Source organism: Centruroides vittatus, unplaced genomic scaffold, assembly GCF_030686945.1.
Source record: "Centruroides vittatus isolate TY-2023 unplaced genomic scaffold, ASM3068694v2 contig_1332, whole genome shotgun sequence".
Classification (NCBI taxonomy): Eukaryota; Metazoa; Arthropoda; class Arachnida; order Scorpiones; family Buthidae; genus Centruroides; species Centruroides vittatus.
Window position 1 is genome coordinate 63,643 of NW_027120848.1, and position 16,383 is coordinate 80,025.

General features: G+C 31.4%; 2 protein-coding genes across 2 annotated transcripts in view; one reads left to right on the forward strand and one right to left on the reverse strand.

Moving 5' to 3' along the window:
- The window catches only part of LOC136990695 (putative zinc finger protein 840), a 56,343-nt gene extending 47,764 nt beyond the window's left edge, over nucleotides 1-8,579 (forward strand). The window contains exons 4-5 of the mRNA XM_067289107.1: nucleotides 6,298-6,546; nucleotides 8,346-8,579. Of these exons, the coding sequence (XP_067145208.1) occupies nucleotides 6,298-6,546; nucleotides 8,346-8,579 (483 nt within the window). The remainder of the gene's footprint in view (nucleotides 1-6,297; nucleotides 6,547-8,345) is intronic.
- Nucleotides 8,580-12,919: 4,340 nt separating this feature from the next.
- LOC136990696 (zinc finger protein 558-like) lies at nucleotides 12,920-15,485 on the reverse strand (the record flags this gene model as incomplete). The annotated part of the gene is made up of 2 exons (XM_067289109.1): nucleotides 12,920-13,051; nucleotides 15,239-15,485. Coding segments are annotated over 2 exons (379 nt in total), but the record flags the coding sequence as incomplete, so codon positions are not given.
- Between the last annotated feature and the right edge of the window lie 898 nt (nucleotides 15,486-16,383).

Sequence of the window (16,383 nt, forward strand, 5' to 3'; positions counted from 1 at the left end):
GTAGAGTGGGCTATGTGTGGGTTTAGTATACACTTTAGTGGATAGATGCCCTCTCTTAAAAGTGATATTGATGTCTAAGAAGTGTACCTCCACTGAACTTTTTTGCTCTAGTTTCAGACGTAGGCCGTCTTCGTTATCGTTAATTCTTTCTATAAAGGTACTAATTCCTCGATTACTTCTCCAAATTATAAGGATATTGTCAACATATCTCTTGTAGTAAACTATACTGTTTCTGAAGCTGTGCAGAACCTTTTCTTCAATTTTCTTAACCACTAATTCACACAGAAGCCCCGACATAGGGCTTCCCATAGGAACTCCCCTATTCTGTTTGTAAGTATGGCCTTCGAAGCCAAAGAAGGATTCACAGCATACCAGGTTAGCCATCTCCAAGACATCGTCCCTGTGGTGTAACAACTCTGGGTTTACTTTAAATAAGGATTCCATTAGCGCTTCCAAACAGGACTCAATTTTTACGGATGGGTACATACTCTCGTAATCTAATATAGTACCCACTTCCTCATCCATCAGAGTTATGTCTTGCAACTCTTTAACTACTACCGTAGGATCCTTTGCAACCAATATACTGTCTTCCAGTAGGGAGGAAAGATAACCGTGCAACCTTTTTTCTAAGAAAAACGTAGGGGCTTTAATTTTTTCCACAATTGGCCTTATTCTCTTGCCTTCTTTATGCGTTTTAGCAAACGCAAATAGACTTGGGACCCCAGGCCTGGGGTTACGGCACTTCTTGATAAACGGTAAAATCGTCGAGAACTTACTTCCTTCGAGTTTCTTGAGCCTCCTATCTATATTCTCAACGATTTTATCGTTGGTCCTAACACACTCCGCCTCTTCGAGGTACTCCTCCAATGCTTTATTATAAGTCTGCCTTTTCATGATGACTATTTGTTTACTCTTATAATAAAGCAGACTTATAATAAAGCATTCTTTAGATAAATGAAGTAAAATATCAATAATCATTGGTTTAATCTTGTGTAGAAAATGAAAGAAAAGAGATAACTATGAAATTTTTGTTTATGGGCTTTTGTAGTGTATTTTACGACTTAAGTGTTACGACCTACAATTCAACAGTTTATTTACAAATTCCCGCACGGAAAAGAAAATTTTTTCTCTCCCCGTGGGGAATTTTGAATTTTTTTTATTTTTAAAATTACCCCTTTCCATGGGAGAATTTTAAAAAATCCGTTCTTTATGTGCATTCACATGATCTCATCGCAAACCCTACTAATACGCAGTCAAAAACGCAAATAACCGCATCTAATAATAATAAATTGAATTTTTTGTTAATATAAGTAGTAGATAAGGACGCCCCAGTTGCCGTTCTAGGCATTCGTTACAGATCTGATCGTTTACAGATATACAAACACGTGATCAATGGCTTCTTCTTCTTCCCCCACTTTATATGGAGGCTATGGCCGATCGACGGCTTCTCCTCCGATGGGCGTGATCAATGGCTTATATTATTAAATATTCATTGTAAGTTACAACGAATATTTCTGTAAAATGAATTCTTCTTAATTTGTCCAGTTTTCAATATAATTAATAGAAATTATATGTAATTGTTAGTATGTTAATTATATATAAGTTATATTGATAAAATTATTGGGCTGCAGTTTTCAAATTGAAGACGTACACGTTCCCACTGTCATCTGTTGGTCGTCTGCAGACGACAAACAGATGACGATGGTCGTTTGTGGACAGATGGACAGAGGGACTGACGGAAAAACAGGCGGACGGCTAAATAGACGAACAGACAGACAGTAGACTGACAAAATGGGAACGTATAGATCTAGTAATTTGAAAATTTGCAACTCAATAAAGTAAATCACGGTTTTAGGTTTGCTGTTTGCCGAAAAGCTATTAGTCATCAGTTTAATTATTCGTTATTAGTCGTGATTGAAAAATTATTCGACTAATACAGTCTGGGAATTGAGTGTCATGAAAGCATGTATCCCTGGTAAGGTTGCTGGACCCACCTTATGGCGGTCTCGGTGACAAGACCGAAGCAAATCGGACTCAGTGGGCGATTCTGCCTGACGCCGCAGAGGATAGGGATAGGGTTTGTATACCCTGTAGTGGACTTTACCCGAGTGGTGCAGTTATTAAGAAGACAACGAATGGTGACGATGGTGGTGCTGCCCAAACTGCTACATTTGAGGCACTCCAAGATAGTGTTGTGTGGAACGGACCGAAAGCATTGGCAACGTCCAGCCAAGCGATTGGCAAGACATGTAGCTCTGTCTGGGGTTCTGGATGATGCAACATCAAGTTGTGGTCCATGCACCCTTGAAAATGGAGAAAGACATTTTCGGCTGAGAAAAAGATGTTGGTAATGCAGCATTTGACCAGGTAGTCAGAAATGCAGCCGTGAAAAGCTTACCTATAGTGTTTGAAAGCGCGATTGGCCTCCAGTTGTCGATGTCGTTATGATCGCCTTTCTTGAAGAACAGCACGGTGTGGAGCTCCAAGAAGCAGGGGTGTGTTCAATGTACTGACAGCCGTTAAAAACTGCAGAGAGGATGGTGCCATTGGGATTTAGATGCCACCAGTTGAGATACTGCAGGCAGGTAAGGTTAGGGGTGGTGTTGTGACAACGTGACAAGGGGGCGGCGACCTTGGCAGGAATGAAGAGGGCAACGAATGGGTAGTTGTCAGTAAGACACCGGCCAAGTGGTCTGCAGTCGGGTAATGGACTGGTCACAGCAACAGCAGATGTGTAGACCTTGCTGAAGTGGTCCTCGATGACTTTCTTGTCAATCTGGCAGTACTCGTTGTGTTCGCCGGTGATATTGTAGTAAGGTTTGTTCCTTAGAGGAATTGATTCTCTTAAATTTTGGTGGTACAAAGATCGAGGGGGTGGAGAAATAAAAAAGAGAGTCGTGTCTGTCTCCAGTAGGGTTGGACTTCATGAAGATTTTACTTGTTATTAGCATTTATAACTTTTTACAAAACTTATACCTACCTTCAAAACTAACCTTTATATCATTTTATAATATTTTTCATTGCAGAATTTTGTTGGATGATAATTTATAAGTTAATTCGAAAAAGACATAGTCTGTTCAAAATATTTTTTGAAAAACCACCATTTATTCTAAACACGTGGTTCAGAACACCTTGGCGACCGGACCTTTCTTTAGAGGCTGCTGGGCCGTCCTGTCAGGTTGAAAGACTCCTTATAAACACAAAAATATCCAATTAAAACAAAAAGTAAAAATTGGAACTAGCGAGTCTTACAAGCGGGCCAAGGTGTTCTGGAACACGTGATTATAATAAATGGTGGTTTTTCAAAAAATATTTTGAACAGACTATGTCTTTTTTGGATTAACATTTTATAATAGTTTAAAAAATAGATTTAAAACACATTTTATAACAGATGGCACCACTAAATGTTGCCAGGAAAGTTGAGCAACTCGTTATTTGTTTCATGAAGTGATTATTTCCGTTTCGATTGGCGGTGACAAAACATTTTGCATTTAATATATATGTAGAATAGATACAGATAGTATTGGTATAGTTAATACAGTAGAGTATCGATTATCCGACCCCCGATTAACTGTCTTATCGGTTAACTGACCGCGTTCTAGTCGGCAAATTCAAATGTCTGCTAGTGATGTGGCGCTACTATATTTGGTTATATCTTGGCTACTTTAATATTATTTTTGTTATATTTTTGCATGTTTTAGCTGGCAGCACTGGCTCGACCATGAAAGGGTGGCTAGTATTCAAACCAGGCCTAATACACTATACTAATAATGTATTTTTTCATACTTTTCGGTTATCCGACTTTCAGTTATCCGACCAACCCCAGTCCCCAATTGAGTCAGATAATCGATGCTCTACTGTACAATTATGTTATATTGCTTTTGTAGGCATTTTTATGCAAGATATACAGCTAAAAAGGTAAACAAAGACTGTTTTTTGTGTAGGAAACAAATTAATCCGTTTTATATTGTTTCTTATGGGAAAATTTGTTTTTTGTTTAAAAACACGTCGGTTTTTGAACGACTTTTAGGAACGAATTAACGTTTCACTACATTTGAAACAACTTTCTTTTCATCTACCTTCATATTTTGTTTATACAAATATTTGATAATTTGTTTTTTTCAATTCCATTTCTTAAATAATATTTATATTGTTTATCTTTCATTAACACAATGAACATTATTTCATTAAACAATGCAATGGTAATAATTACATTTTAACAATAAACACAAAATTCGTCGTCTTTTTAAAACCGAAAATTGTCACAACTCAAGCGAATGGTAAGTGTCACTACTGAAATTATTTGAACATCAAAAGACTTTTCGTATTCTTGAATTATGTTTTTTTCATTGATGGAAAATACAAAATTTCACAATTGTTAAACCTAAACAATCTCTATCGATCTGGATTTTCTAACATAACAATATAAATAATATATGTAAGTATATTGATGTATTTGTTTATAAGGAGGTCGCTTCAAGTGACAAAAACGGCACCATTAAATGCAACGTTTGCAAAAATGAATTTTCAAACGAAGTGCAGTTCGATGAACATTTGAAGGAGAATTCGAAGTGCGAAAAGTTGACTTGTGACGTGTGTCAGAAACAGTCAAATAGCATCTCCAAGTTGAATGTTCACAAGTTAATACATTCAAATGAAAAGAAATTTAAATGCGACGAATGTGATTATTCTACCAGATATATAATGAATTTGAACAGACACAAAAATAAACACTCAAAAAAAGAACATTATAAATGTAACTATTGTGATTTTTCAACTATATGGAAAGACAATGTAAACACTCATATTTTGTTAATGCATTCGAAAGAATCGAATTTCAATGAAAAAGTAAGTATATATTGAGAAATTTTTAAATGGAATTCAATCTATATTTGTACAAACAAATAACACTTAAAACAACTACGAAGAATTTCCAGTTAATGTCATTTTATTATTATAATTTACTTTTTTAATGTTAAGATTATTCGTGTTTTTCAGACATTTTTATCGCGTTTTCTTTAATTCAGAGGCAACAATTAAATAGTTCTATTTCTTCGATTCTAATTCTTGTACTAATGTGTGCATACTTAAATGTATATTAATTATAATTTTCGATATTATATAAGATTTTGACATTTTGCATAAAATTAGTAAATTTTATACTATCATTTTTACTTAGCTCCCACAGAGATATCAGAATCTGGAAAAATATCGATGCAAATTTTGCCCGAAACTTTGTAGATCTCCATCTGCTTTAAAACTTCACGAGAGAAGCCATACGGGGGAAAAACCGTTCCAGTGTGATTAGTGCTTCAAAAAGTTTAATCGACAGTATACATTAAATCAGCACAAGCAAATATTTCATTCAACAGAAGAAAGAGGATCTTCGTCTGAGGTAAATAAAAGTATATTTAAATAGAAACAATATGCTAGTTTAAAATAAACAATAAATTTAAAATATGTTATAGTTTTCTATTGTAACATATACAAGGGTCTACATATAGAAAATTTTTTAATTGTAAATGTGTTGATTTCGTAACAGTCTTTGTGAAGTATTTTCTATTATAATAACCTTGACATGCTATGACATCAATATAGTTTTTCACATTATGCAGATAACGCCTGAATAGAAACCAGTTACAATTACTTTCAGGAAGGCATCCACTCTACGCAGATCGCCCAGGTGTTTTAATGCCGTAACTTAACAAAATAACCAAACAAACATAAAAAAATCGATGGGGAGAGGTAAACAGTGTGTTTACATCGAAAGTCCTTTATTGTGTTCAAATTTTACAAATGTCAGTACTAACAATTATATACAAATTGTTGTTCATTTTAAACATCTCTGATGGTCCAAGTTCATTCACAAACAAAAGCATTGCATAATGTTTAACTAACTATTTATTTACGTATGTAAAGAGAAATCTAAACTCTACGCCTGAATAGAATCTGGAAATAAAATTTCACGTAATACATTTATTAATTAATTGTTAGTCATAACCGAAAATGGTGAAAAATTTCATTTTCTGATTCGACTGCAAAATCCGGCTGCAATTTCGACGCTTTACCTGTCCGTGAAAAATGTAAAGATACCAGATCCGATACTCAAGGAAAAGTGTCGGTATCAGCAGTATCGGGAGGTCCTAATTTTATCGTACTCAAATAAATTTTATGCTATTCATCGACATTCCATCATTATCATAGTAGTTCTGCTATTAATTCTCAATTAAATATAAAAAGCATAATAAAATGGTATGAAAGGAATTGCATAATTAACAATATATTTCAATTGTTTAGCAAATTGCAGGAGAAGGTACATCAAAAACTATTAAAATGTCAAAACAGAGTGACATGCACTCTTCTGCTGGGATCTCGGCAGCGAGTTCAATGCAAGAGGAACATCTTAAAAGAAACCAGAAAGATAATCCTTTGCAATTTTCTGAGAAATTATTACAATGTCATCAATGTCGCTTCACCACATACTCCGAGCAAGAATGGTTTCTACATAAAGAAACACACGTTGATGAAGCCCCTTGCATATCAAAGGTATTTAATTGTTGTATCGTGTTTAAAAGTTTTAAGTACTTTGTAAATAAATATTCAGTTTAAGTTAGGAAAAGACAACTTTTTAAACTATAGTATAGGAAAGTAAGTTTGTAGTTTATGAAATCGAGTTTCTTACAGTTTTTTGAATATAATACATTATAATATACTTATTTTATATTTAATAAACAAGTAATGAAACCAGGTTGAAAAGATAGAACTTACCAGAAATATCTAAATAAAGGAAACTTTTGAAAGTTGTGGCTAATAATAGTGGAGGCCGATTTGACAGTAGGACTTCAACGTGACAGTAAAGTTCACATTACATAGACTACAACTACAGGAAGATTTTAAAAGAAACAGTCATTATGATAATAAGTCGGGAAAATAAACACCGTCACAGAAAAAGGCTTCGAGCTTTAATTTGTGCCTTAAACTCGTTGCTCTATATTCATTTCGATGAACGTTAGAACAAGTTTGTACAGCATCAGCGAAGGAAGTTCGAGACACGACATAAAGCTGTAGGTTTTTTTTTCTGTGACGATGTTTATTTTTCCGATTTATTATCATGATGACTATATTTTTCAAACCTTCCTGTAGTTGTAGTCTATGTAGTGCGAACTTTGTTGAATTTTAATGTCAAATCTGAAGAAGTTTCCTTTATTTAGATATTTATGTCGAGCTCTAATTTTCAACCTAGTTTTATCTGTGGTTTTAATGAGATTTCAAGTATTTTTTAGTTATCAATAAGTATAAAAAAATAGTTATTATGATAACTCATAACTCGTAATATATTCATGTGACAGTCATGTGGTAGTGTGAGATTGTTCTGTGTCCGCGGAAATAAGTGTGAAAAATCTGGCGCTGATCGAGCAAAGAGATTAAAAGCTAATAAAGAATGTAAAATCAGGAGTATGCAGGTTTTCGTAGTAGTCTATATTTTCCTCAGTGTCTCAGAAAATAAATATAATATAAAATATATAGTATAACAAAGAGATAAGTACAGAGAAACGTGAACATTCTGTCATCTATAGTAGTAGTCAAAGAAACTAAATACGTAGATTTGGAAAAATTCGGAGGATCAAATTTCTCACAATTCCAGTATTATCCCTTGTTTTGTATAGGCACATAAGAACTACAAAATATAAAAGTTCAACATTATTTTATAAATATTCTATTTTTAAATCATTAAGTTTGTATTAATAGATTAAACGTAATCACAAAACGTCACGTCACGTGGTAGACGATTGACCAATGAAATGTTAATATTTAAAAAATAGGCCATAATATTATAAATACTCAATACTTTTAAATAAAACCTTCAAAAGGACCACAAAAAAAAGTGCTCAGCTCTCGAAAGAGCTATTAAACATACACAGACTTCTTCTATTTTTCCAGTAGCTTGTTTTGTCCAAAATATGTCTCGTAATTCTAGTCGAAAAAATGCTAAATTTGTGATTACTGTAGTCCTCATTGCCGACACTAAATATTTTAAATTTCACCCAAATCGGTTCGTTGCTCTTGGAAATATTAATTGTTATTTTGGCACCTAAACATTAGACGTGTGGCTGAATTCTACTATACCGATGTTATAAATATTACACAATCGGATGAGAATTCATTAATTAACAATGATACCCATTTACTTTTAACGGCAAATAAAATTTGTGAGTGAAGAAGTGTTGGGCTCTCATTCGTGAATGATTAATTCTGTTTACATTTCTAAATTGACATTTATTCAAAAGTAATTTTTTTATTTTCTTTTCTATTAAGACATATTACAAAAATATTCATTGTTGCAGGAACAGGAAGAAACAGATCCAGAAGTGTTGCGAGCATCCGAAATTCTTGTCGATATGAAAAACAAAAGATTGGAGAAGATAAAAGAAGAACAAAAATCTTCGATTTCGATTCTCTGCCAAGTTTACAATAACTTAAGAATGTTTAATATTGATTTATATTCTGTTTATGATTTATATATAAAGATTTTCAACCTTTATTTTTTTCCATGCAAAATTGCTCTAAATAGCCTCTAACTTCGACATTTAAGACGAATTGAACTTATTGATATCTGCAATATTTTGACGAAATTTCATGAACGAAAATATTTCAACGAAATATAAATTTCATCTTTATTGGAAATTTATTGCGCATTAAAATACTTTTACTTGTTTAAGAATGATTTCGTCTCGTCATTACGTTTTAATTAGGCTATAACTATTTGAATATTATCGCATTGATCTTGCCTATTAAGGCATTTTATGATTTCCTTGTGTCAGTATGGAATTAATATAAATAAATTTTGTAATAGCGCGTTCAATTAAAAATGTGGAATGAGAGTTGTTAACATCTCTGCAAATTAAGTAGTGTACGCTATCTGTGGTAACATAAAAAGCAATAAAACGAAATTTCACCTAAAGTGGGCAAAAATAGTAGGATTTACAGAGAATTCACTTACACACACGTAAACACATTTACGCCTTTATAGTAAAATAATATTTAAATTTCTTTATACACTACATTCTGAGTAAATACTCTATTGTGTTTTTGAAAGATTTCCTTGCTGTCTTCGTTTAGTGATACACACCTTAATATTGTTTTTGACGGTAGACATTGTGGAGCTGTTTCTGCAGCCATTGACAAAGCCATTTCTTAATTTTACGTTGATAAAACAAGAATAAATTGTATGTGCAATGACTAGACTTTCTAAATTACTTTATAAAGACTCGTTAGATTATTACTTCCAATTGGATAATACAACATCACGTGGTCATTATGGAAAGTTTATTAAACAGTTGTTATAGAAGTGTCGCGATAAGGCTATTGTTTTAAAGTTTAACATTTTTAATTTAATGAAGTAAGTTTAAAATACGCCATTTGCCAAAATGTTTAAAAATGAACTAAATACAGTCACCGAGGTAACTCCAACATAAGTGCGGTCACCGATACGAAATCCATAAAATTTTTATTTTACAGCTAATGTTTCCACAAAATATGTGGCCTATACTTTGTTAGAATATAAAACAACTATATCAAAAATTTCGACTGGATTTCACAAAAACTACAGGAGTTATATGGAACTCACAACACACACACACACACACACACACACACACACACACACACACACACACGGCTTTTATATTAGTAATATTCCGGGCTTTAATGTTTTAAATTATTTATAACAAAGTGCACTTGGAGTGGACTTTGACAATTTATACTACAAAATAAATATACCGGTAAAAAAACGAAATGTGTCATCGCATCGCATATTCAGATGCTGCATTATATTCCTACTGGAACAAAAATAATACTAATAGAAGAATCGAATATCTCGTAAGGGTCACTATATTTTATAGACAGTAAATTCTCTTTCTCTACTCACAAGAGGAAAATTTTGATTACAAAACTCTCAAAGAAAAATTCGAGAAAATTAAGTGTTAGAAATCAAGAATGAAACAGAAGAAATGTTCTGTTTACATTTTCCATTAATTAAAGTTTTCACAGAAACGTTTCTTTTTTGAACGTTAAACAGGTTGTTATGTTTAAAAGGTTAGTTTATTATGTATCAATCAACCCACAGAGTATAATGTCTGGATGACTGGTATATAGTTCTAATGGTTTTTATACGGCAAGGATTAACTTATTGTATCAAAATAAATGAACAATTCTGCTAGATTTGAAAGTATTATGCGAGTTTCAGGCGGATGGCTTTTAGTAGTGTTCTACACTATTCCGTCTGTTTGAAACAGCAAGGAGATTAGTGATTTATTCAAAGTGTAAAGTATTGAGGGCTATTCTAATCAGAGTAAAAGTAAAATGTTCTTATTTATTAAGTGAATATATTTTCGCAAAGTGACAAAGTAAATTCGGTAAATCGTCTTCATACTTGTTACGGGAGGCTTTTTTTATTTCGAGTGCAAAAATTAATTAATTCAGTTCAAGTCGTAAATTTGTCGTTTGAAAAATTAAAGATTTAGTTAAGGTTTTATATTATAGAACGATGTAACATATTTTAAACACATTTCGGTTTCTGAAATATTTTATATTTATTATTATAAACACAAAATCTTTTCCTAGAAAAATTATTCTTGAAATATATAGCCGTTATAAGTTCCATAAAATTCTGTTTATTCTTTTGAATGGTCTAATAATTATCCATCTCTAGTTTATATTTCCTATTGCTTTACTTTCCCGGAAGTTATATATAGCAGAGAAAAAATATGGCGATTGGTCAAAAACGCTCTCCCCATATTTTTACATATTTAGATTCTCAGAACTGAAAATAACCAGAAATACAAAAAATATTGAGGTTTTTTCAGTAAATATGGATGTTTGTGTGTGAAACGATTCTATTCAGAATCTTTGAAGTTTAATAATTTCTATAATTTTTGTCAAAAATTCCTAAAACTTTGCAGGGATTTGCAGATTGTGTATTAAAGGGTTGGTGCTATTAAATTTTGTTAGTTAGAGATCGAGAAATGGTGACATAAACAAGAGTCGGACTTAATGACGATTTTACTCGTTATTAACAATTTTTTATAAAATTCGTAACTACGTTCAGAATTAAGCTTTTCGCCATGTTATAATAATTAAAAATATAAAATACCATAACAGAGGCGCCACACGCAATTTAAATGCTACTCAAAATGTTTTGATGGTAAGGATGGATTTTACAGAAAACTTGTTAATGCTAATAACGAGAAACATAGTCTTTGATTCCGGCCCTTTTCGAGATATGACAGAATTTCCATTTATGTTTCCACCCCTAGACCTTTAACCAACACAATTTAATAACATCAATTCTTCTAATGAACAAATTACCCTGCAAAATTTCAGAAATTTTCGACAAAACGCACACGAGTTATTAATTTTGAAACAGTGTAAACAAAATAGTTGCCACACACACACACACAGAGTAATATCGATACACGCATTGATTTACCCCTACTATTTTTTGCATTTCCCGATGTTGCAAGGTGTCCGGAGTTTAAAAATCTATAATACTAAAATTATATTTTAACCTATCGCAATACTTTTCTTCTGTTATGTATGTAACAGAGTCGAAAAACTAATTAATTGTTTAATACATGTGTTATTCAATTATTAATTATTACAAATGTAAGGCAATAAATACCTTGTCAACAAACTATATGACACCTGTTTTAAAAGCACAAGGAATAAAATTCGTTTACAAACACAATGTATATAAATGTGACTAGATATCACAACGATATAAATTTAAAACCTAAATAAAACGTTGTATTAACTGATATTATAACAAAAGTATTCAAAAATAGTTAGAACTATAATTTTACACTAGTACAAAAGTACAAAATGGTAAAAATGTAGATAGCAAGAAATAAAATACAGTAATACGTATATCGTATATCTGGAAAATTATTTACATATTTAAATAATAGTGACTAAACAGACAATTTTAATTTTTATCGGTGTTTTAGGTTTGGTCATTATTATTTAAATATAAAAATAATTATAAATCCTTTATCTACAAATGCAGTTACACTCGGCGTTTTTGAAATACAAATGCAAAACATTTAACATTTTTCACACAACACTTTCAAAATACCTTTTCGATACACGCGTGATGAAAAATAGACCCAACTTTCTTCTCAGCCACGTCAATGTCGTAAGCAGCTTTTATAAATATCTGCGAATAAAATATTTATCGATAATAGTTAATATACGATATTGTTATTTCTATTGTGGAAACGTGACGGACATTAAGCAGAAAAATTGTCAAATTACATTTCGTTTACATTTTTTATCCATAGCATCATAAAACATTTACACGTTCTTTGTTCTAGATGTGAAGACAAAATAAAATTAAGTAAACATTTGATATTTATTAGTTTATTTAAAAACTTATAATCGTTGTCTCCCGAAACACTTGTATCCTTTTCCGTAGTAAAACACAAATTATAAAATGAATTTAAGATTAAATAGTAATAACACATTCAAAGAATTCACGTATATTAAGGTTATACTAAAAATACGTATATTATATATTAATAAGATTAATTAAAGAGCACGATTAATAAGATAATATGCAAATTATTACAATCAAACTCAAAGAAATTGTCACGATCGAAAATATTCTTTAATAAGTAAAAGTATTTTAATGTTGAATAAATTTCTAATAAAGGTGAAATTTATATTTTAATAAATTCTCTTCACTCACAAAAATTTTTGGATAAATACTGCAGACATTAAAAAGTTTAATTTTTCAAAGAATAGAATTTAGAAGCCAATTGTATGAATTTCGCAAAAAACTATTCCAGTTTAAAAATCTCTTCTTGCAATTTTGAAAAAAACAAAATGAATTTGATAACAATCAGTATTTAATATTCGCAGGTTATTGTGAACTTGGAGGTGTATCGGGATCAGGACATTTCTTTTCATCTTTTATCATCTCCAATCTTTTCTTTCTAATGTCGACAAGAATCTCGGCTGCTCTCAACACTTCTGCATCTGTTTCTTCAGTTTCCTGCAATGATGAATATTCTTTAATAAATTATCAATTTTACACTTAGGAATAAATATTTCAATCGAAAAATATCAATGTTCAAAGTAAATACAAATTAATTTTATCGTGTATTACTGGAACATCGATATGTTCACGGTATTAGTATCAATTTGTGAAAGCCCAGAATTAACAAAAGTTTTGCGGGCGAAAAATTAATTTTTGAAATTTAAAACGTGCTCTAAATTTTCTCAGAATTGTAAAAATATAAAGGATATGATTTCATTCCTCGGTAAAGTAACTTTTCTTTCAAGATGATACATAGAATGTGTCACTAGAAAGAAACTTGGCGACCAGAAATTGCTATTGGACATATGCGTTTCAACATTGCCAAAGAAGGCTAGGGGAAAGGAGGGAAGACTCCCAATAAAAGGCAATGATTGATGACGATAGTAGATTTGTCCATGAGCGAAGTTCGTCCGTCCTACAAGGAATTCGTTCGCCGAATAAGGGGACAGTACGTTCGTCCGAGAATCCTTTATCATCGAAAGTTTGCCTTAGTCAGAGTTGAATACCTACGATCGTATACCTTAGTGAATTTCCTCCATCATAATAAACTTTTTCAAATAGGGGAATGATTCATGTGAAGTCCATCAAAGTGAACTTCTAAAAGTGAACTCAATCCAAATGAACTTTATCGATCCTTCGAATCTCCTCAGATCCCTAACCAGAAACCATCTATATGACCTATATGTAAACTCTCTCTTCCCAGACGAGAACTAGGAAGCTTTAAAGTTTAAATATAAAATATAACCTTAATTGTATAACTAGTTTAATAAACGCAAAATTGTTATTGTTAGAATCGTGTTTACCATTTTTTGTGTTGGACCAAGCGCTTACAGCACGACCGCTCGTGCTAAAAACGAAATTAGTAGCCATCTAAATTTTTGTGTGTACCTTAAAGACACAGAGGTGACAGTACTGGTGAATTAGTCATCGCAAACGCGGTGTACACCCTTTGTTCCCGTGGTGCCGAAGCATAGGGAGCGCTTTGCGCACGGTCACAAATTTGTAGTTAACAGTATTTGTTTATCTTTGTTAAAGAATCTTCTTCTCATTGTGTAATATTCAAATCATCCATGTCTATAATAATTGTATAGCAATTCGAAGATTTTTCATAAAACTGTGAAAAATTCGACTATACGAACAATAATGTACTTTTTTCTTTCAAATGTGTAACTTTATAGAATTTATTTTTTAAGGAGGATCTTTGATTTTAAACAATTATAAATACAGAACAAATGTTAAATTAATTACTAAATAAAATACTGCAATATCCAACATAATTAAAAATTTATATTTGGAAACGTTAAACTAAATATTCTCAAGCTACGTTGAATTTTAAACAGAATACAATAAATAAATACCATCGAGGTGGATGGGGCTTCATCAATATGTGTCTGTTTATGTAGACAGCATTCTTCCTTGGAGTTTGCGGTGAACGACATTGAGGACATTGCCATAATGTTTCAGAAGATTGCGAAATTATGACTTTTTCGTTCCTGATAAGAATCTTTTCTTGCATTAATTCTGATGCCGACTTGTCAGAAGGACGCTCATGAGTCTGTTCAGAGATTTTAAATTTTTTTAACGTATCCTCTTTTAAAATTTGCTAAACAATTCAAAAATATTGTCAATTATGTAATTACGTGTACACCTTTCTGTATTGCTTTTTATATAAAAGTGAGACTTAATAGCATAATTTCACCATAACAATGATACACAACTCTTACTACGTGACTAGGTTTATTCAGATGACTAGAAAAAAAAGTAAATATTTTTGGAATAAGGACAATCTCCGTGTAACCAAATGGAAATTGCAATCACCCGATGAAAGTTATTTAATTATAAATAATTAAATAGCTATGTGGATCTTACCTATCCTGAAATATTCAAAAATAAACGGAAATATAACAAACCAGTTGTAAATATCGTAAAAATGTATATTCGTGTCAAGCACAACGTTATTATAATAGAATATATTTGAAAAAGATTGTTTCGTTATAAACATATGTACAATTAAAGAACTTTCTACACGTAGACCGTTGTATACGTTACTGTCGTAAATCATGACATGTTCATAAACTATTATTTATCAAGTGATTAAAATATAACTTACTTCCTATTTAAATATTCTGTACTTTTATTTACCTGAAACGAAGATTGTTTTTCTTGTGTTAAATGAAACTTTCGCTTGTGATTATTTAAATAACGTTTTTCTGAAAATCTTTTAAAGCAATAATCACATTGGAAAGGTTTTTCCCCCGTATGACTTCTCTCGTGAAGTTTTAAAGCAGATGGAGATGAACAAAATTTCGGGCAAAACTTGCATCGATATTTTTCCAGATTCTGATATCTCGGTGGATAGCTAACCCAAGAATTTATTTTAAAAACTGTACTATTTTCACATAAAATAAAAACGGTTTATATAACATATAAAAGTATAATTAGCATGTATTCATTTATATACGCATTAGTAGAAAAATTAATGTTCAAGCAATAGAATTTTAATGATCGTTTCTAAATTAAGGTCAAAACAATAAAAATGTTTGACATATAAGAATAATCCGAACACTTGCGAAAAGTAAACTGTTATAATAAAATTATATGAATTAGAAGTTTGATTTACCATTTTAAATATTAATTGTTTACACGATTTCAGTTCAAATTTTGTCAGAAATAGTTTTCTAAATATACGTACATTTTTAGTAGAATGCAATTCTTTGTAATGTGTTAACATATGTCTGTCCAAATACGTTTTCCATAAAGTAGAATAATCACAATGGTTACATTTAAAGTGTTCTTTTTTTGAGTGTTTATTTTTGTGTCTTTTAAAATTTGATCCATCTACGGAAGAATAATCACATTCGTCGCATTCAAATATCTTTTCATTTGAATGTATTAACTTGTGAGTTTTCAAATAGGAGATCGAACTAAATTGTTTTCGACACATTTCACAAGTGAATATTTTGCACTTGGGATTTTATTTTAGATGTTCATCGAATTGCTCTTCGTTTGTGAATTGAGTTTTGCAAATTCTGCATTCCATGCTCGAGTTTTTATCACTTGCAGAGGACTCCTTGTAAATAAATACATCAATATGATTATATATATTTATATTATTCATTTTAGAAAAACAAAATCGACAGAAATTTTTTTGCTGTGAAAATAATTTTGGGGATAATTATAATCTATAGTTACCACCATTGCAAGTATAGTGTTTGAGAATACAAAACGTGTTTTCAAAATACAAGAGTTTTAACGATGACATTTACCATATTTACTTGTATATTGAC